Here is a 23,108-nt window from a genome sequence, read left to right as displayed (position 1 = left end):
TGTGAATGAGGATTATTGGGCTGCAATATAAAATATGCTCAATTTATGAGATCTCCCAGAGCAATGGCTAACTAATGTCGGAATCTTTAAAACAGAAAATCATGCAGTATTCATGAGAAAATGAAAAAAAAAAAGAATCCTTTGACCCTGAATTTAAAAAAAATCTTTTTCACTCATTGTGAAGCAATCTGGGGTGCCAGGATGGGCCAAAGTTGACAGAGAAGCTACATTATAATGCTGTAACGTTGCAACAGGTATAAGCAGAATTTGGATCGCTAATGAGAATATTTGTGATTTCTGCAATAAATTAAATTGATTTCAAATGTGTCAGTCTTTAATTACCATATACCGCAGCAAGTGTGCCTCATGGGAATTTTAAAACAAGGCATTCTGAATAGAGTTAAGAAATGTCAATCTTAATTAATAAGAATGTTTGAGAAATTCTGATTGTTATTGTCAAAGAGATGGCAGACTAGTAAATGGGGCAAATAGATTATCAATTATATTGTTGTTTGGATATATTAGGGCTGACCTCACACTCCCCTGACATAATTTTTCATCCATTAGTGACCATCATTTCTCATGCATTAAGTTGATTTTAAAAGCTAGCCTATACATTTGATAAAATAGTAGGCAATTTTAGAAAACATTCTAGTTTGTTACAAGTTCTGTGACTTTTAATTCCTGCAATGTGCCATTTTCTTCTGGTATAAAATAAATACTGTGTTTCTCCAAAAATACAACATGTCCTCATAATACAGCCATGCCACATTTTTCTGCTGGGCAAAAATATAAGCCACCCCCTGCATATAAGCCCCCTGGACAATCCCCCACCTCCGGCCAGTCAGAGCGCTGTATCCCAAAGGTGCCAAGTCGCGGGAACCTGGGGGGAGGCAAAGGTGATCGCGTTGCTTGGTGTCTTCGGGATACCGCTAGGTTGGTGAGCAGCGCTGTGCCAAGCTGAAGAGGGGGGGTTGCCAGGTGGCTGCTCTCTTGCGAGCAGGCTCCCAAAGAGCCGGGCACAGCCTCATGGGCGAATGGCTGTGTTGTGCTGTCGCATCAGCGCAACACAACAGCCATGAAGCGATTACGCTCATGAGCAGCCACCCAGCAAACCCCCTTTCCAGTAAGAGAGCAGCGGCCTGGCCACCCCAAAACAATAAACCCTCCCCCCATAATAGAGCCCAAGCTATATTTTGTAGGTAAAAAGAAAATAAGACCTTGTTGTATTTTCGGGGAAACATGGTAGAATTTTTAATCCCAGGGTTGGCATGGCAGAGATAGAAAACAGAGGAAGATACCATTGAAGTGCAATATCTCTTTGGCAAGGGGATTAAGTGGGTGGATTTAGATGCTGGCATCTCCTGTTTGTGACGAAGCTACCCATGTCTCAGTTTATTCTTGTTGATTCTTGTCTATTGGTAATTCATCTCTGACAACTGTTTACAGTGTTTGTTTCACAATTCTTCATTTTTCTTCCAGCATGTCTGTGGTATCCTCTTGCCTGCTTTTCTTTGACTTTAAAGTTTTATGTCACTTGCAATCCCTCCAGGCTTCTACCCAGCTCCGCCGCTAAGCTTTTCTCTGGAATAAATATTTGATAAGCAATGTCACTGCATAGGTCTCAGCATGTATAGATACTGATATCTATCTTTCCACTCAGCAGCCCATCCCAAGAGAGTGTTTTGGCTGGCTTTTAAACACCAGAATAGCTATCTATAAAACGGATGGCATACATAAGTACTTACACTTTAGCAATCTTTAGCAAAGAATTTGCCATCTGGATTTAGGCCTGCTGGGGTATCAGATGACGGCTGAGGTGAAATCTCTTGATAAGCACTATGAGAGCAAATGAAAAAGTGCTGGCAGACTATTTTGTAGAACAGAGTAGGAGGGGAGGATCTTATAATGACACTTCTTATTTTGTCATGAGGCAAGTGTGTCTTCTGCAATTTGTCAAATTAGAGCATCACAAAAAAAAAAAAAAAAAAAAAGAGTCCGCATTCAGGGTTTTCATTCCCCTCAAAGATCACCAGACGGATATATCAGGTTGTGGTTACATACCAATTTCTGTGAGAACTTTTAAAGTAAACCATGCTTCCCTATCTCTGTTGGCCCAAGTGTCAATTACTTCTGATTGCAAAGACAGAGCTGAAATTCTGCTTGTAACATTAGTAAAATTTCAAACGTGTAGACATAAGGTTTCGTTTCTTTAATTTCCCCTCTGACTTAATTTCAGGCAATCTACATTATTATTAAAATGTTCAGGCCACAGGTATCTGTCATGTGAAAAATTAGTTACCTTGGTTTAAAAATTATGAAGCTTTTTGAAGTACAGACTTCTGGTACTGACCTTTGGGATTAAAACCATCTGTTTTACTGAATTGTTTTTGAGCGGTTTGATTATGTACCTTTTGAATATTCTTCACAGCCTTATATTGAAAGCCAGAAAGGCCTTTTAAATTAATGCTGTGAGAAGAATATCTCCTCATCTGAAATTCACTGAAATTCTTCATTTTGATCAACTGATTAGTATTCAGAAATTTAAGGGAAGAAGAAGTAATTATGTCATGGTTTGAAAATGCCCACATAAATATTTATGTATGTGAAACTAAATTTATTTTGTAGCTTTGCTGCAGTGATGGGTTTCAAATTTTTTTAGAGCCTCTTCTGTAGGTGTGGCCTGCTTTGTGGGAGTGGCTTTCCGGCCATGTGACTGGGTGGGAGTGGCTTGGCAGTCATGTGACTGAATGGGCATGGCCAACTGTAAAATGTGGTGAAACTCACTTAACAACGCTCTTGCTTAGCAACCAAAAAGTTGGCTCAGAAACTCTGGCATTTGAAGCAGGCAAGTCTTAAAGCTGTCAAGTTACAAGACCCTTGCACCTCTAACCCTTTAGAAAAAAACCCCAGGGGTGTTCAAATGTGACAGCTTTAAGACTTGTGGACTTCAACTCCCAGAATTCCTCCTCTCACTCTTCATCTTGATGATGTGCGGACGGGCGGGGGGAGGGAGCTGGAACCGGTTCTAAACAGCGCTGTAGATTTGTGGAACCTCTTCTATAGAAAAGGTTAGAACTGGCAGGAACCCACCCCTGCTTTGCTGCTATTGGGAACAGCCATACAACAGTCCTCACAGATCAGCATTGGAATACTAAAACAGGAGATATTGCTTGTGGCCTTGACAAATGGATTGCAGCATTCACTTTCCTCTGTTGTTTAGAGAAGGCAAACAGTGCATCACATTCATTTGCCCTAAATGGTGGCACTGACTAGTCAATCTCATGTTGCCATCATAGTCACAATGGGATCCCTGAGACGACTCTTCCTTCCAGAGCCACTTTGGATAGTAAGATAGGCAGTATCTAAATTTAATAGATAAATAAAGAATCTCAAAACCATTGTAAGTTAAACATATGGTCCTATATCACAGATAACAAAAAATATAAAATACTGTATAAAAGAATATAATACATAGCCTCGTGGATACATTGCATAGCTTAGTCTTATATTTGTAGGAAGCCTTTCCTAAACTTGAGAATCTTTACTACCAGGGGCAAAATGGCACAGCTAATATTTAATATTACACTATGTTAAGAAGCTGCGGTGGCACAGTGGTTAGAGTACAGTACTGCAGGCTACTTCTGCTGATCACCGGCTGCCTGCAGTTTGGCAGATCAAATCTCACCAGGCTCAAGGTTGACTCAGCCTTTCATCCTTCTGAGATCAGTAGAATGAGAACCCAGATTGTTGGGAGCAATATGCTGACTCTGTAAACCACTTAGGGCTGTAAAGCATTATGAAGTGGTATATAAGTCTAAGTGCTGTTGCTATGTTGCTAGAAGAGGGCTATAATAAATAAAATCATAAGATTGGAAAGGACCTTGGAGGTCTTCTATCTATTCCCCGGCCCAATGCAATAATCCTCGTGCCATTCTGGACAAATGCTGTCTTATCTTTCTTTCAAAATCCCCAGAGATACCCATGACACTAGAAGGCAGACTCTTCCATCACTCAATAGCTCTCACAATTAGGAAATTCTTCCTCACTTAGTTTTGGACTCTCGCTGTAAAATCTACTCCCTCTTCCCAATGCTATCTGTTTATATGTTGGAAGACTGCTATTATGTTACCTCTTCTCTTATTTAAGCTAAATTTACCAAGCTCTTTTAACCACTCTTCATAGAATTTCACCCCTAAGCCTCTTGCCATTTTCGATGCTCTTATCTGAACTCTTTCCATTTCTGCAGGATTCTTTAAGTATTGTGGTGACCAGAACTGGTCATAGTAGTTCAGATGTGGTCTGCCTAGTGCAGCATTGGTAAATTTAGTTTAAGTAATAGAAATTATCACTTTCCATGTTCTCACCACTATTTATGCAATCTAAAATTACATTGGTCCTTTTTAATGATACAGTATGTGTCAGACCTGCAGTCATATTCCTTTTAGGATCTTTGGCCTGCCACACTTTCTATTATTTTTCTATGCTGTTTCATTAGTGGGGAAAGGGAGGGGGGAAATAGTAAGGAGTAGAATGTGTTTGTTTTCAAAACAAAACATTCCTTTCTAGAAGTTCAAGGTCATCTTTTGTCTCCGTACTTCTGCACCTGACCAGAACTAGATGGGTGGAAATGCCAGCGTGGCAGAGGAACATTGGACCACGTGATGGATTTGTGGGGGGGGGGGGGGGGCAAGGTTTTGAACTTTCAACTGGGTGGGAACCCAGGAAGGTTTCAGAATTGGGTTTCCACAGTTTGTACCAACATGTCTGTCTTATTAAATTGGAACTTTGATGAAAGTTATGTTTTGAACTCTGATTTAATTCTGGATGATATTTGGAACGCTGACAATATGTATGTTTAATGATATGTACGATCAAGTTGTTAATTAGAATTTAAGGATTATTTTTTTCAGTGTTTGAAAGCCTATTTTCATTTCCTTGGTGAAAATTTAGTGCACTGCTAAATTTAAAGATGATTTTACAATTTCTATTTTGAACTAGAAAAAATAATAATGGGATATTTAGCATGTTTTTATTGTAGCGTAACAAATGTCTTTTCTTTGGAAACCCTACAAATTCAAATTGTCCTGTCCTGTCTGTGTCTTTTCCTGTTAATTATTTTAACGTTCAGGATCAGTGGGGAATGTATTATCCTTCAGTGAGACAAGAGCTCATCAGGTGATCCAGCAGAAATCAGAGCAGTTCCTCCTTTATAACCAGCAGCAGCTCACCAGAGTCTATCCATCTGCCTACCGGATTGACTCTAGCAACTTTAACCCTGTACCATATTGGAATGTTGGATGCCAGCTTGGTGAGTGATGCATGGTATTGTCTGTTATATAGGTGCCCAACCTTGTTTTTACCCCATGGACAAGCGCTCTTAATTATCTACCTACATTTATTCCATATGTGAAGTAATGGTAGTTCACATAGTATAAAAAGTATAGACTTACAAAAATGTATTTAGAATATTGCTTCTTTTGCTCAATAAAAAGAGTTAGTAGTTGTGGATTAACAGAGTATCAAATCTATTACTGTTCTGTTGTCTCCTTGGAACCAAAGCATCTCAGAACTTCTACAGTGGACTGAATCGGTAATTTGGATTTATTTGATGAACTGTTGTATGTCTTTGCTCTTTAGCAGCAAGCAGGCAATGATGCCCGTCATTGTTCTTGAGTCAAATCAGACTTGACTAACCTGATATCCTCCATGACATTTGGGCTATATTTTCCAGAATGGCCAATCAGCTTGGTGAAAGGAATTCACTCCTATCTGGTGCCAAGATGAAGAAGGCTGGAAGCCACTGATTATCATATGTTCATTACCTTCTACTGCTTGAATGATCTCTGGCAATTTGACATTACTAAACATGTGCGCATGAGTTAAGGATTAGGTGGCTCCACTTTCATTTTTACCCAAGGATGAACTTTTTGTACCTTGGGAAGGACAAACCTCTTCCCAATATGCATAACTTTCTAATATGCATAACCAATATGCATGAAGAATGAGCAATTGAAAAATGTATGTTTCTTTAAATTGTGTACTTTGGTCCCAGTATCTTCATCTGTTAACTAATTCAGCTACTTAATATCTGTATGAAGTATTCAGGCCTCTCCTCTTCCTTGTCCATTCAATTATTACTAATGCTCTTTGGGCTTCTGATGTGTCCTTTATCCATTTTTTATTTAGATTCATGGATCTTTAAAAAGAATAGAAAGTGCATAGGTAGGAATTGGATCCAGGCTAAAAATATTTCATTAACACTGATAATGTTACGTAGTGTGAGTAATGAAATATTTGCAAGAAAACAACCAAGTTCAGAGAGTATCAAGGACCCCTCATTTCAACCTTGATCTACAAATATTCTCCTTTATTAAAAGTATGTCGTATTTAAAAAAATCAGAGAATGATTTTTTTCTATTCAAGCATTTCTGTTGCTCCCAAGGTGGAAGTAACAAGCTTTAGCTGAATGAAAGCCAATCTTTCCTCACTTCTTCATATTATTCTCAGCACTGGAATTGCTACAGGAAATAATATGTAACCTCACCACTTGAATTTGATCTAAGATACATGTTGGACTTCTTCAAATAAAAAGTTTAATTATAATAAATAATTAAATTAATTAAATCATGTTTTAAGATACTAAATGAAACTAATTTAGTTTGGATCAAATCCTAGAAGTATAAAGCTACGTAACTATATGATTATAGCCAGTAAATTTCATAATGAATATAAATATCTGCTTATTCGACAGTGGCATTAAATTACCAGTCTGAAGGGCGGATGATGCAGTTAAACCAAGCCAAGTTCAGGATGAATGGCAACTGTGGCTACATCCTGAAACCGCAACAGATGTGCAAAGGTAATACAAGGCAGTGCACTAAATATATTTAATGTTCTTACACATCCATTTATCAACCATATCTTGGGTAATATTAAAATATGACACCTGTTTGGAGGAAGATGGTAACATCAAATAGGTTAGTTTGGAAACTTTGATCAGAAACAAGATATGACATATTCATATTTCAATAAAAGAGAGTTAAATGAAAAGCTGCACTTTTTCAAACAAATGAAACATTTAACACAGTTCTTGATATGGATCTGCCTAATGAATTGTATTTGCTTACTTGCTATCATTTTGTACTTGTATTTTGATGGACAACAAAAATAGCGAAACACCCCAAATTTATTGATTATTTTCATCTAGGAATAAATTTGACATATTAAATTCTAATGTTAACTTATCTTTATTTTTTCTTTTAATCTTCACTGTAGGTGTTTCTCAAATGTACAGAAAACAAGTTGTATTTCTTATTTTAAGGTAATACATTTCCAATTCTTTCTATCTATAGGCACTTTCAATCCATATTCTGGAGATCCTCTTCCTGCTTTCCCTAAAAAGCAACTTATACTCAAAATCATCAGTGGTCAACAACTACCAAAACCCCCAGATTCCATGTTAGGAGACAGAGGAGAGGTAAACTATATTGGTGATAGAATTAATTTAGTTCACTTATGGGAGAAGAAATTCACCTGAAACAAGGATGTATATATTTCTAATTTGCATAAAGATGATAGATAGATAGATAGATAGATAGATAGATAGATAGAGAAAATTGTTATTAGTCAACAATTACTCCATAAAGCTCATTGTATATATAAAACTAATAATTAAATAAGTATGTCAATTTAGGTATTTTAATAGAACAATCAATGTGCTTTGCTGGACATGTGCTCCGTATGAGTGAGCAATATCCAGCAAAGAGTGCAATCAATTGGATTGATCACACGATCAGAGAAAAAGAGGAAGACCAAAGAAAACTTGACACCAATTTAAGGAAGACCTGAAAAGAGCAACCTTAAATGGAAGGATGCGGAAACTGGGGCTGTGGATTGAGAATGGTGGAGTACGCTAGTAGTCCAAAATGTGCTACTTAGGACAGGATGAAAAAAAAACAAAACCTAAACACCAGTCATATGACACACATCTGAATTTATGTCATTTAAAGCTGTTCCTTAATTTATAATAAATTTCTTGTTAGTGTATTCTTGCTAAAAATGAATTCTAAAATATACTTTGCATTTCATATTAATAATATAGGTGCACACATAATACAAAAACGTTATATCTTGGAAGTTTGCAAGATTTAATTTGTGATTTTTATAGTTGAATAATTTTCTTAATGCAAAGGGAAATTATTTGGTTTATATATAAACTACACAGAATTATTGAACATTATTTTGCTTTTTAATTGTTTTGGGTTTGTGTTTATTTTCATTCTTCCCGCTGATTTAAATAATAGTAACCTGAAGAAAGGAGAATTAATTTATTAATAATCTTTTATTCAGAAATATATGTGAGACTTATATAGGATTTAGGTAAACATTTTAAAAAATGTTTTTATAATAAAAGTTCATTGTCAGAAATTAAAAAAAAGTATAAGTAATTTTTGTGGGAGAGGTTTTTTTTTAAAAGCAAAGATTATGATCCAAGAGACAATTATTGGAAACACTGTTGGACTGAAATAAAAAGCTTTAGTTAATTTTTCAGTTTCATTGACCATGATCCTTTAATTGTTCCATGTTTCTAGAACCACAGATTTTATTAGTACAATTTTTCCAGCTATTTAGTATGCCATGATAATCACGTAATAATGCTATATTTGCATGCGCAAAGAAATCCCTTGTACGAAATCCAAAATGGACTATTTCAGCTTGGCAGTTGCTTTGCAAGTTGTCAAGGTAACATTTTTCTTCAATAAATCTAATTTCAACTCTTTTAAATGGTCCTGTCAGAAATTCCAGCAGTTGGTTCTCATTTCATCATCTAAATCTAAATGTCTGAGCTGTGATATAGTATCACTATAATCTAATGCAGTAGTTTACTCTGTCTTTAAAGTCTGTGGGTGCAATATAAGAAAGATGGGATATTTACTTTAGATATTTATGAACAGGTCTCAAGCAGATTTTGTATTTCTAAAAATGTTTCAAGCAGATAATCGATCCATTTGTTGAAGTTGAAATTATCGGGTTACCAGCTGATTGTTGCAAAGACCAGACCAGAGTTGTAGATGATAATGGTAAGAGATACATCTTGCAGATTTTCAGTTTGTCACCAAAAACTCTGTCAACAAAATTCAGCCATTTTGTTTTTCAGTTTTGATGTCATGATCTTGTCAGGGTTCCAAATAGCAAATTAAATCAGAGCCCAAGACAAAGTATTGCTCAAAGTTCCAATTTATTAAGAGAGCCATGTTGGCTTATCTGGGAAAACCAGAATCTGAAAGCTTCACGGTTTTCCCCACCCAGTTGAAAGTTCAAGATCTTGCCCCACACCCACAAATCCATCACATGGTCCAATCTTCCACTGCCATGATGGCAGGTCCACCCATCCAGTTCTGGTCAGGTGCAGAGGTACAGAGACAAAGGATGACCTTGGCTTTCTAGAAAGGAATTTTATTTTGGCTACATAGCGTTTAACTCCGTACAATCTCTCCTCCCATTTTCCCATAATAGAAAAGGCATAGTAGAATAGTAGAAAGTATGGCAGGCCAAACATCCAAAAGGAATATAGCTGCAGGCCTGACAGATCTCTTGGCACACTGACATCTATAAATGAGGTTTAAGGGCTGCCAAAGGGTCCTCACCCATGTTTTAAAATAGAAGGTTTAGAACAGGGGTGTCAAACTCAAGGCCTGAGGGTCAGATCCAGCCTATGAGGTGTTTAGATCTGGCCCATGGAGTACCCCTGGAAACAGTGAAGGACTGTTTGCGAATGTACCTCTGCGAATGAAAATTGGCTCCCAAGCTCTGTTTCCAGCTGTGATAGACTTCTGCAACCCTCTGCCAGTGAAAACGGAGGCCCTCCGAGCTCCATTTTCACACCAGAGGATTGCAGGAGGTTTTCACAGCCAGAAATGGAGCTCGGGAGCCTGTTTTTTTGGCTGACAGGGCACTCGGCACTCGCGCTCCTGACATGAGTGACATCAAGCAGACCATGCCCACTCTGGCCACCATTCCCTGAGATCAAACACAACCCTGATGTGGCCCTCAATGAAATCGAGTTTGACATTCCTGGTTTAGAACAAGTACAGGAGGGAAGAGGGAGTATTTAAATATTAATTCTTTAAGCAGGATACAATTATCAGAGAAAAGACACTGGTTAAAAATGATCTTTCAATTAGCAATAGCACTTAGACTTATATACCGCTTCAAAGTGCTTTACAGCCCTCTCTCAGCGGTTTGCAGAGTCAGCCTATTGCCCCCAGCAATCTGGGTCCTCATTTTACCGACCTTGGAAGGATGGAAGGCTGAGTCAACCTTGAGTCTGGTGAGATTCGATCTGCCAAACTGCTGGCAGCCGGTGATCAGCAGAAGTAGCCTGCAGTACTGCACTCTAACCGCTGCACCACCACGGCTAGGTATGGAATGGAATTAGGGTATGGAATGGCCTTGTTTCCCAGCCTAGCTCCCTCTTCTTTGCCATCTGTTCTGGGACTGAAGCTGCAGAGATTCTGACTTGAAAGTTTCAGTTCTAGAAACTTTGATCTTGATGGATAAGGCTGTATCTTAGACCTGATAATAATGTGGGAGGTTTTATACTATTAGATAAATGAATGGAACAGTTGGTCACTCATTCAAAATTCAGCCAGTGGGGTTAATGGAATGTTGAGATAATGCATTTGGCTTGTCATTCCTTCTTGGTGTTGGAAGCAAAGCATGAATGTATTTGATTACATACTTAGCCAAGAACAATGCTTATGATTTTTTTAAAGTTAAAGTTTTAAAGTTAATATACAATTATGATATACAATTAATTTAATTTAAAATGTTTACATATAGTATAATTGTGTTTGCAAGTGATTTAAATTAAAATAACCTAAAGCAGAAATACTTTTATTTTATGTCATAAGGTTTTATCTATTTGTACACAATCAGGAATTAAATAAAATTCCTCTTAGATTTTGCATGTAGATGACTTGTAAATTGATCTGTAAATCAAAAATAACACCTATTCTTTCCAATTAATGCTACCTTAATATTTGCTATATATTTTGCTCCTCACAGGATTCAACCCTGTTTGGGAAGAAACCCTGACTTTCACTATCCACATGCCTGAAATAGCTTTGGTCCGATTTCTAGTTTGGGATCATGACCCCATTGGCCGAGATTTTGTGGGGCAAAGAACTGTGGCTTTTAGCAGCTTGATGCCTGGTGAGTCCATTGGCTTTTCTTTCTTTTCTTTAGCTGCTTCACTAGCAGCTAAATGAATATGTTTTGATGTCATGATCTCTTGGCACATTGAGGTCTAGAAATAAGGGCTAAGGGCTGCCAAAGGCTGCCCACCTGTGTTTTAAAATAGAAGGTTTAGAACAAGTATGGGAGGAAAGAGGATAGCATCTTAACTATGAAATATACCATTTAATGTTATTGATGATGTTCACCTTCACCAGGTTATCGTCATGTTTACTTAGAAGGACTGACTGAAGCATCAATTTTTGTTCATGTAACCATCAATGAAATTTTTGGAAAGGTAAGAGATAAATATTCAGTTCTACGTACTGAACAGTTAAGATTGACATTAGTATTTGATAACCACAGGTTTAAGCTACAACTTCAGCCTTCTGGTTTCAAAGTGGAAATGTCTGAATAATGTTCAGGTTTTGACAGGTTTTTTTTAATACTTAAGATACATTTTCTTTCACTTAGTGCCATATACCCAGATATATTGGCACTCCTAATATTTCTGGAGGGCATCAGACTTAAGTTTCAAATCCATGAATTGTGATTTGTGCTTATAATGGAAGTACAATGGAAGTAAATGACATTAATTTACTTCATCTTAATAGATGCTACTTTCCTTAGATATAAAATAATTTATTATTTTGTTGCTGGGCAAATAACTGTGCCCTAATATTTATGAGAACATTCCTTTCCTACCTACTTTTTCTTATCACACCCATCTCTTTATTTAAAAAGTTAAACTGATACCCCCCCCCCCCCATTTTGGGATTAATAAGCAAAATTAGGGGGAGGCTAATTTTAATAACTGGGGTGATTTCTCACTGAATTGTAAAAATACTTCTTCAATAGAATTTGTTTCTTTTACTGGCAATTGCTTTGTGCTTAGTTTGAATCAATTTTAAAGCAAAGCTGCTGCTGTTCTCTTATGTTTCTGAATTTGGAAAATTTTAAAACTTAGTTTAAGTTTTAAAATGGCAAATAGTTTATTTTTTGCAAACTGCTTTTTCTCAATTTCTGTTATGGAAGAATGTTTTAGTTGCTTAGCCCCCAGTACCACCTCATATCATCAATAGGCATTCTAGTGGATCTTATATAGCAATTTCATTATTTCTAAGTGAGCTACAAAAGACTGAAACACTGGTCAATTGAGGGCATTAGTTTGCAAATAAGGAATTGAAATGACTTTGATATTTTCTGTGTCCCTGGCAACAATATTAAAGGTACTTGAGTTGCTATCATTGCAAAGCAGTTGCAAGCAATTGCATTTATGAAAGACAGTATAAACTATTCACTCTCTTTGTTGACTATATTTAGGAAAGTTCAGTAGTTCTAAACTCTGATTTATTGTTAAAGATGACAGCCTAGGTAAATCAGACTAGAGGTTCACGGGCTGTAAATCAAAGTGAACTTCAGGATTGTGTGTCACATTTTCTTGGGTGCAGCCACAAGAAGATTGGATCTTTATTACTTATTAAATGGATCCAGCTGATCCTAACTCTGGGTTCAGTAAATGGTTACCATTGTATCTGAATTCAAACCATGATTTGGGAATAACCGACTTTTTCCATTTAGCTTCATGATCTTGATGCCGAAATATGCATTTTTAATTGTTCCAAGCAACTTTACTTTTAGTGATTCAAGAGGGAAGAAGAACCAGAGGTTCTTTAGTCTCTTGTGGCAATAATTGTACCACATTTCAGCCAATTTCAGTTTCATAAACCAACAAAAAATACTTTCCAGCATTGCAAAAGAGGCCTTCTCCAATTTGATAAAATCAGATTTTGCACAGTACATTTTCTAGGATGCACTCATTAATCCATTTTACATCATGGGACTCCTTGCTTCGTTGAACAGCCTAATTCACCGAATTAATTCCGTGCTGATGTTATAACCATTGCCCTACTTTTCCTTGTTTCTCCCTTATCTGCTTAAAAATTGGAGGGAGAGTTCTTGGTTTCTTGTTTTGAGGAGCTTTTCTTCCTTTTGCTTGGTGCACCTCCCCGTTATCCATGAATCTAGAACTCTGATTCTTGACTTGGATCATTATTCAAAGAAGTACAAAATAGATGGGTATTTTAAGCCTGGGGAAATATTCAGAAATCTTCTCCCCTGAAGCTGTTGTGGTTTGCTAGTGGCTAGCGGAGCTGGCAGCAGAGTCAGACAGTGAGGAGTTTGGGGGGAACATGGGCCAATCCTGGAGTCTGGGGAAGGCTCTGATGAGGGCTCTGAGTCAGAGGCAGAGAGCCGTATGCCAGTTATCAGCTGTTGTCAGAGTCAGACAGCAGTGAGGCAGACAGACAGCTGGAGCCTGTTCCCAGTATGTGCATGTGCAGAGTTGCCAGACAAAAGGAACAACTAAAGAGCAGGGTCGATTTGGGAGTAAGGCCAGACAATGAATGGCCCCTCCCAGAGGAAATAAAAGATGAGCGAAAGGGGAGTGGAGTTTGCAGGAGACAATTAGTTCACTAATTGGTTCGGGACTCTCTGAGACTCCTTGCCAAGTTCTGCAGGTATCGGCCTGTCAACTCTCCAAGCCATAAATCCTCCTCCGAAAGTCTTTGCCAGAAGACAGAAGCCTCTCATTCTCTGTTCTTTAGAATGCTCTGGGTACAGAGATTAGCCAGATAACTTTGTAAGCCTTTGAAGTGCTACCCATTAGCTATTAACAGCCATGCCAAGGATTGCTAGGGATGTAGCTACTTTGCAAAGGAATCTCTGACTTGGTCCTTCATGAGTTTGTCCCCTTTATTTTCTGGCAGTGATTGACAGAGGTGGGAGAGAAAGAGAGCCATTTGACGTATGTTTCTTTAAGGGGAAAATTTCCCCAGGAAGTAGAAATCTTAATAGGAAGGCTGTACAGTTAGTCCTCAATTTATGACCACAATTGAGGCCAAAATTTCTGTAGCTAAGTGAGACATTTGTTAAGTGAGTTTTTTCCCCATTTTACGTCTTCTCTTCCCATAGTAGTTAAGTGAATCACTGCAGTTGTGAAGTTAGCAACCTGGTTGTTAAGTGAATGTGGCTTCCCCATTGGCTTTGCTTGTCCGAAGGTTGAAAAAGGAGATTACATAGTCCTGGGACACTGCAACCCTCATAAATATGAGTCGGTTGCCAAGCATCTGAATTTTGATCGCATGACCACAGGGATGCCGCAATGGTCATAAGTGTGAAAAATGATCATAAGTGCCGTTGTAATTTTGAATAGTCACCAAATGAACTTAGTTAGGACTACCTGTATCAGCTTAGTTCAGATTCTGGGAGTTGAAGTCCACAGGACTTAAAGTCGCCAAGGTTGAGAAACACTGGCTTAGTTGTTACATTCAGTTGGACGTGTCCATTTGAAGGAAGCAGTGGAATGTCAATAATAATTTACTACAACATATGTATTTTCTTGTGATTCAGATAAAGAAATTGAGTTTGACATTTCTGCTTTTTTTTTTTTTTTTGCCTTTCAGTGGAGTCCTTTAATCCTCAATCCCAGTTATACTATCATGCATTTTCTAGGAGCCACAAAGGTAGCTTTTAATTTAGCATGCAATTTTGCACTGGCTGGGTGCCTTTCCCCCACCCCCCACTCCCTTTTTGGAGGCTTCCTGAATCGCATGATCACCTACTGCCCTAGTGCTTTATTTCTCATCATGCATTTGAAAGTTTGTGCTGCTGCTTTGAAGGTCCCATGTGATAAAAATACATGTTTTTGGGCCAGGCTAGCTTCTCACCCAAGGAAATGTCTTGCGAGCTTGTCGTATGCAATTAGGATGTGTCTTGTAAAACCTCTTTTGCTTCAAGGCAGGCTGCCTCTTTTTTTCTTATACATGCATGAACTCATGGCGAGCTTCACCATTTTTTGATCAGCTAGATGTGGGCTTGCTTCAATTGATGGCTTTCCTTGATTTGCTTGGGATTTTCTTATCAGTCACTGCTCAGATATTCTTATCGGTCACTGATCAGATAATGTGTGCAAATTCAGCAATGTAGAAGTTCCTTTATGTAAAACAGGCCATTCCCACCTCCAACCCTCCCGGCAAATCTCTACATCTTATCTCCTCTCCCATTTTCTTTTTCTTTTTCTTCCAGAACAAGCAACTAATAGGACTCCGAGGGCTTTTTAATAGGAACTCCAAACATAATTCAGTGGAAAACAGCACTAATTATATCCGAAAAAGGTCACTCGGGGACCGAATCCTTCGACGCACAGCCAGCGCTCCAGCAAAGGCCAGGAAAAAAAACAAAATGTGCTTTCAAGAGACCACTGACCTTAAGGAAAGTGTATCTGATATGCTGGACTTGAAAGAGAAGGAAGGTGGTTTCAGGCAAACAAGCAGAAGTTTACAATTGCGCCCCATCTCCATGCCAGTTGGAAAATATCTCCTGGCAGGATTGCCACCACCAGACCAGGATGCTAGCAGAGTTGTTGAAGTTATCAAAAGTGAAAGTACATCTGGTGAGTTCCCACTATGAGGTTTTCAGGATAATAATTTTGAGGCATTTTGATCTTTTGATCAAGTCAGTTCTTGTTGCTTGAAAATTAGTTGTACGGACATACAAACATAAACACCATACCTTAGTGTATACCTAACATGCTATTTCCTTTTGAAACAAGGCATGTAGCCCAGAAAAGTGGTGAGTAGCAAGCAAAATTAAATTAAATTCAAGATAGGAATGGAAAGCTCACTAATTCTAATTCACAACAACTTTTTTCTATTGTACCTCTCCATACTTTTCTGTCCTTGCAAACCGTCTTTGTTACCACTATATCACTTCATTGCTTTTTGTTCTGTAAACCTCTTGCCTCTCTCTTTTTGAAAGTCTCATTAGCTCCATGCAATCATTACAATCTTCGTCTTCTCCTTCGTCTTAGTACTCACTCTTTCATATATTTGTTTTTAAATATGATCCTCATTCATTCTCTCTATATAACCAAATCACCTAATTGCACTTTTTTCATATTAGTCCTTCTCTTTTCTAATCAATCCACATTCATTCATTAACTACCATATTTTTTGGAGTATAAGATGCACCGGAGTATAAGATGCACCAAGGTTTTGAAGAGGCAAATTTTAAAAAAAGTAGGTAGGTAGATAGAAGGATAGACAAGGAGAGAAAGAGAGAGAAATACAGTAGGTAGGTAGGGAGAGCGAGAGTAGTTAGGTAGGTGGGTAGATAAAGGGTTAGAGAGAGAGAAATAGAAAGAGATAGACGTGGCACGACAAAACCGCGGTCCACTAAAGCGCGCCCGATTAAAGCGCGTCGCTGACGTCATCAGCAGCGCGACAACAGCGACTGCAGAGAAAAAAGGGCGCTTTAAAAAGCGCTTTGAAAGCAAGCCGATTCACGTTAAGGTAAGGGTTAGGTTAAGCCGTTAAGGGTTAGGGTTAGGTTAAGCGTTAGGGTTAGGTTTAGGGTTAGGTTAAGGGTTAGCGTTAGGTTTAGCGTTAGGTTAAGGGTTAGGTTTAGGTTTAGGGTTAGGTTTAGGGGGGGTTAGGTTTAGGTTTAGGGATTAATTTTAGCTTTAGCGCTCACAGTGTGCTTTTTTCGTCGCGCTGTGATGACGTCAGGTACGCGGTTTCGTCAAGCGCGCTTTAGTCAACCGTGGTTTTGTGGTGGAACCGAGATAGAGAGTGTAGGTAGGTAGGTAGAGGGATATATGTATGTATGTATGTATGTATGTATGTATGTATGTATATTAGATTTTTACAACCCCCGGTATGCCCAAATATGGGAGGAAGATCACTACTTCCATTCTCTGTCCTTCGGCTCGTCACAAGAGACCATCCAGGCAGAAACCCAATATTTTTACTGTTGCCTTTTTGTTACATTTGTTGTATTTGTGCTGATAAATAAATAAATAAATAAATGTATGTATGTATGTATGTATGTATGTATGTATATGTTTGTGTATGTTTGTGTGTGTGTGTATGTACGTACGTACATACATACATAGAGAGAGAGATACAGTAGATAGGGAGAGAGAGTAGTTAGGTAGGTAGGTAGGTAGGTAGGTAGAGGGATAGAGAGAAATAGAGAGAGAGAGAGAGAGAGATAAATACAGTAAGTAGGTAGGGAAAGAGATAGAGTGTAGGTAGGTAGGTAGAGGGATAGAGAGAGAGAGAAATAAGTAGATAGGTAGGGAGAGAGAGAGAGGGTAGGTAGGTAGGTAGATAAAGGGATAGAGAGAGAGAGAAATAAAGAGAGAGAAATACAGTAGGTAGGGAGGGAGGGAGAGATAGAGTGTGTGTAGGTAGGTAGGTAGGTAGGTAGGTAGGTAGAGGGATAAAGAGAGAGAAATAGAGATAGAGAAAAATACAGTAGATAGGTAGGTGTTTCTGCTGGCACAGCACTTGATTAATGTAATTTTCATCAATCAGTTAAAGAGCTTTCCAAAAGGAAAAAATTTTTTTTGCACTCTGCAAACCTCCCAAAAATGGCCCGTTGTTCATGAAAATGGGTCCTTTAAAAAAAAAAAAAAAAGGCATGAATAGCCGGGGGGGGGGCTTGCAGAGTGCTTTTCGGGGGTGGGGGGCCAAAAATGAGCAAAAAACAGCCTGTTTTTCATGAAAAAGGGCCCGGTTTTTGTCAAAAGAATTGCATGCATAGCCTTATGGAGGCTTATAGAATGCTACTGGAGGCTGTGGGGGGCACAAATGGCTCATTTTTTTCTCATTTGTGCCCTCCCCAGCCCCTACGAGCTCTTTGAAAGCCTCCATAAGGGTATGCACGGCCATTTTGATGAAGGGGTGGGGCTTCGAGAGGGAAAAAATTCTGTATTTGATAAGACGCACCCAGATTATCAGCCTCTTTTTTTAGGAAAAAAGGTGTGCCTTATATTCCTAAAATTACGGCATTCATTCTTGAATCCACCTTGTTTTGTTTTAACATCTTAAATATCCCACTGCATTCAACTTGTTTTTATATCCCTACTGCCGTATCTAACTCTCAATTCCATATAAAATAATGGACAGAAGTATGCTACACATATCTCCATTATCCACTACCATTCATTATCTTTTTACTAGCATTTGTATGTCTTAAAATGTTTTCATTTCCCCATCTTTACTAAACATTCTCCCAAAGTATACAAATTCATCTACCTGCTCCAATTTCTTTCCTTCATGTACTTAAACAACTTGCAATTATTACTCCATTTTATGTGTGAATTGTAGTTGTGTTGGTCAACATTAATTTTCAGATCCATATTTCCTTTTACATTATATAGTCTGGCTAATATTCACTGCAAATCATTCAAAGTGTCAGCCAATAACATGGTCATCTGCATATACATTTGCAGTTCTCGGCAACATCTCTCTGTTTTTAACCACAAACACTAGGTTTTTCATGTGTTGAGGTCAAACCTTCACTAGAAGAAGCAGCTTCGGTAACCACAAGCATTCATTGCAGATTAATCCATCAATACTTTAAACAGTCAAGGAATATCATAAATTCTTGTCTTATTCTCTGCTCAGGGTTGAATCAATGTTTTATTCTCACACGTTTTACTTCCATCATAGATTGCTCTTATCACAGCAATAAACTTTCTCCTCTGTATTAATATCAAGTATTTTGTAATTCACAATGGCTATAAAGAGCAGTCTGCTTTATAACCTTGAAAGTCTAGACCAGTGATGGTTAACCTTTTCGGCATCAAGTGCCAAAACTGGAGTGCACGGACATGCGCCAGAGGGCAGAACCCAGAAGAAAACAGCTGGCCAGTGTGTAAGCGTGCAGTGGCCAGCTGCATTTCTGGGTTCCGGCACGTGCATGCCCATGGACACGAAGACCAGCTTGCTGGCACGCATGCATGCATGCAATGGAACCCAGAAGAGCAGCTGGCGATGGTGCACATGCCCACAGAGAGTGTGCCACCTCTGGCATGCATACCATACATTCGCCATAATGGGTCTAGACTATATTTTAAATCATATTAGAGGTAAAGGGAAAAAGACAGTATTTGTATATTATTAGCAATACAGGAATCTTGCTGATGCACAGAGTGCAAGTTTGGGGTGTATAATTCAAGAGTTCTGATAAATATGCCTCTTGTTGCAGATGGTGTTTTAACAGAGCTATTTTATTCTGTCTTTGTTTGTCATGCTCCTTTATAGTACAAATCTGAATAGGAATACAGCTGAAGGTAATTCCACATGTCTAGATTATGATACCTCATTGACTTTCTTTATACAAATATTACATCATGATTGCAGTGATGTAATAAAGCATTGAAGAAAAACTTCAGTGAAATGCCTCCCCACTGTATATTTTTTTCCATTTCTTCACATCACATGGATAATTTATAGTAAATACACACTCACAAAATTAATTTCTTTTTCACGCTGTGACTGATTTTACATTCTCCATTTCTCTGTGGATAAACTAATCTTAAGCAAGTAAGATAATATTTATAACCAAATTTTGGTTTTTGTTTTCTGTTTGAATTGATTTAGCAGAAAGCAGAAACAATGCAAGTGAGGATTGTACAAATGCGAAGAAAACCATCACCTCTTCTGAGAAAAATCCATCTTTTACATACCTCCTTAAGAAAGATGTACCCAAGTCTGGTACATGTGATACCCTTTGTCCTGATGAAAAAGGAGAAAGCCTAAACTTTGCAATTGGGATAGCTGAAACCTATTTCTCCACTGAGTATTGGAAAAGTAATCTTCCCAATGAATTTGTTCATGTAAAGGAAGACCTTGAAAGAAAAAAACAGGAAGACATAGGCCGCATGGATCGAAAGACATTGGAGAAAACTGAACTTTGCAAAGAAAAGCGGAAAATAGCAGATGAAAAAGCTAATATGGAATCCCTACCAATATTAACTACAACAATAACTAATGTGTGTAGCTTTAATGGTACACCAGCTATCCCAGATAGTGACATTTCTTGTCTGATTAATGAGGTTTCTCTAGCTGGCGAGAGAGAAAGGGATAACTCTATCTCAAAGCTGATAGAACAAGTTGATGTCACAAGTGACCAAACTGACTTAACTCTTGTTTCAAGTCCCCCTGATATTAATAAAGAGAACAATAATCTAAAGTCCATAAATCTACCATATACATCATTGGATGAACCAAGCATCATTTTGGATGATAAGTCCTTAAACTTAAAATCAGCTGGATCAGCTTGTTCAACTGGTCCAAGAACAGAAAATACCATAATATCCACTCCTAAGACAACAGGGTGTTCTGTGTACACAATTATTCATGAGGCTTCTCTTTCTCCAGTTTCTCAGTCTGCATTCACGGAGAGATCTGTTTGCAAAGATACAGCCAAGGATGCAGAAGACAGTTGCTTAAATCAGGGTGCTACACACACTTCCTGTATTTCACCTGTCACCATGCAGAAAGCAAACCCTAAAAAAAAATGTGGAACAAGCTGGGAATTTCTCAGCAATAGCAACTCCTATACTTCTGACATACAGAATACCATAGTTGTCCCAGTCACTTGTGCAAATTCTACAGGTAGTAGCCTAATGGAAATTGATGGGGAATTACAAGACCTCTTGATAACTGCTTTTGAATATAAAATAGAAGATATGAGCCAAGTTGCTTCTCCTCTGAAACTTAAGCATAGTCAGGATACACTATACTATAACAAACCTATATGTGAACCCCTAAAGAGCATGGACTTTCCCAGTGAAAACCTAGCTGAAGATTTAAAGTTCAACAATGATAAGAACCAGTATTTTCCATACCCACGTCAGCAGAGGTTTGAACTTTTGTACAATAATTGCTTGCAAATTTCAGATGCACAAAATGAATTGTTAAACATTCCTCAATCAGCCAGCATCAATGCTGCTCTTAAGCCCAAAAATGTTCTGTCTTCACCCTTTCCTGGAGCTCAAAAGCAACAGAGCCCTTGTAAATCGAAAAGTCTTGGTGACTTAACCTCAGAAGATATCTCTTGCAATTTTGAGAGCAAGTACAAATACATTAGTAGAGGTTTTATTACATCTGGTATGAGAGACAATATGGCGGCCACTCTGAAGGCCAAGAAACCGTCAACTACAGACATTCTGACTGAACAACTGCGAAAACTTGTGTCTTTTGAGCAAGAAGAGAGTTGCCAGTCATTTTGTTCCAAACAAAATGATGATTGCCCAAAAATGCTGGTCAGAAAACTTTCATCCAGAAGTCAGAGTAGAGTGAGAAATATTGCTAGCCGTGCCAAGGAACGACAAGAAGCCAATAAACAAAAACCTTCTAATGTTAGCAGTAATGTAACAGACATAGTCCTTCGAAATAAGCCCCCAATACCACCTCATATCATCAATAGGCATTCTACTGGATCTTATATAGCAAGCTATCTAGATAACTTCAACACAGATGACCTAGAACGCAGAGGGGTCCCAGAAGGTGCCTGCTCATCTTTGCATTTGGGGTACAGTGACCGGTTTTGTACAGATGACTCTCTTTTAGAGACCAAGCCAAATGAAAATGACAAACCAGAAATCTATTTTCTCCTAAGACTATAAATTGTAAAAATGTATATCTTCATTGTTTACAAGCTTTCTCCCTGAATGAAGGATTATCAGTAAGCAATGCGTCCATTAGCCTTTCAGTTACTCAGATTTTTTTTGGTATGGCTTGAATTGTGTAATTAATTAGTGTGTCCATTCTGACAAATGTTTATGTAAATAGATGTGGCAATATGTCATGTAGTTGTCTTTCTTTTTGAGAATCTACATATTTGTTGCTTTCTACATGAAGTGAATTCTCCTGTCTAGTCTTTGCAAACTGTACCCAACAAAATTTGGTACAGGTATGAAATGCTAAGCTTGCTGCATTTTTGAACTTCTAAAGACTTTTAGAGTAATTATCACCCATCATATGCCCTTTCCAGATTAAATAAAATGTAAGATATCTTAAATTTAAATTTCATACCTTCCATATTTATTAGATAAATTTCCTACACTGAGGGGAATTGAATGTTCTTTCAAAAAGTGCATAAACTTTCATTTTTACAAGTTCTGTAGTGTTTATTTTATTAACAAATTAATTTATTAATTTGTTGGATTGTGTATCCCATTTCTTCTTCTTCTGTTGCTGCTGCTTTATTTATTTCAACTAGAGTCCCCAGAAATCCAGTTCTTCCCTTAATTGTTTTCAGCAATACAAGTGTAATTTAGTGTGATTAAGGAATTATGTGACTTGTTTTCTCTATCATTTCTTTATAGATATTTGATTGTTTTGATACCGCTATGTTAGAGCACAGTAAATTGTGGATATTGTCCCAAAGAATATCCTCTGGAGTGATGTAAAGATTTGTGCTTCTTTCATTGGCTGTTTAAATTAAGTGGTGCTGTGATGTCAAAGAGCTCATGAATTCAATTGTTTTCTGTTGTTGATAATGAGATAAAAAGAAGATCCAGCAAAGCATTGACAAAGTTGCTTTGAAAAGCCTTCTTATGCAAGCAAACATCTCTGCTCAAAGCATTAAAGCAGCTGCATCCTCTAGCACAGGGGTGTCAAATTCGCTGCCCGTGGACCAGATGTGTCATGCATTGGCCACACACCCCTGTTTTAGCGAAGGGGAAAAAGTCATGATACATCACGTGATGGCAATGTGGTGCCGTGAGTTTGACACCCCTGTTCTAGCAGGTTCACACAGTAACTTTGAAGACAGGCAGCAGCTATCTCTACAGGGAAATCTGAGTTGAAATGTTGTGGCTGTTGCATTTGTACCTTCAAACAACCAGATAGTGAGCATTCCGGAGGATGTGGCTGCTTTACCCTTTAGACAGAAATACCTTATTCATGTTAATACTCTTGGCACAGCATGATTGAAGATTGGTGGGTTTTTAGAAGTATCTCCTTGTTCTTCTTAAAGGACATGTTTATAATTTACAACTATCTAAAGGTATG

At 38.0% G+C, this 23,108-nt stretch overlaps 1 protein-coding gene across 1 annotated transcript in view; it reads left to right on the top strand.

Annotated features, from left to right (window-relative positions):
• The window catches only part of PLCH1 (phospholipase C eta 1), a 121,281-nt gene extending 98,564 nt beyond the window's left edge, over window positions 1-22,717 (top strand). The window contains exons 16-23 of the mRNA XM_032224816.1: window positions 5,132-5,311; window positions 6,755-6,862; window positions 7,356-7,480; window positions 8,999-9,083; window positions 11,071-11,217; window positions 11,457-11,536; window positions 15,325-15,691; window positions 19,692-22,717. Of these exons, the coding sequence (XP_032080707.1) occupies window positions 5,132-5,311; window positions 6,755-6,862; window positions 7,356-7,480; window positions 8,999-9,083; window positions 11,071-11,217; window positions 11,457-11,536; window positions 15,325-15,691; window positions 19,692-21,718 (3,119 nt within the window). The 3' untranslated portion in view covers window positions 21,719-22,717. The remainder of the gene's footprint in view (window positions 1-5,131; window positions 5,312-6,754; window positions 6,863-7,355; window positions 7,481-8,998; window positions 9,084-11,070; window positions 11,218-11,456; window positions 11,537-15,324; window positions 15,692-19,691) is intronic.
• The last annotated feature ends 391 nt before the right edge of the window (window positions 22,718-23,108 follow it).

This window comes from Thamnophis elegans, chromosome 10 (assembly GCF_009769535.1).
Source record: "Thamnophis elegans isolate rThaEle1 chromosome 10, rThaEle1.pri, whole genome shotgun sequence".
NCBI lineage: Eukaryota > Metazoa > Chordata > Lepidosauria > Squamata > Colubridae > Thamnophis > Thamnophis elegans.
This window is presented reverse-complemented; position numbering and strand designations above follow the sequence as displayed.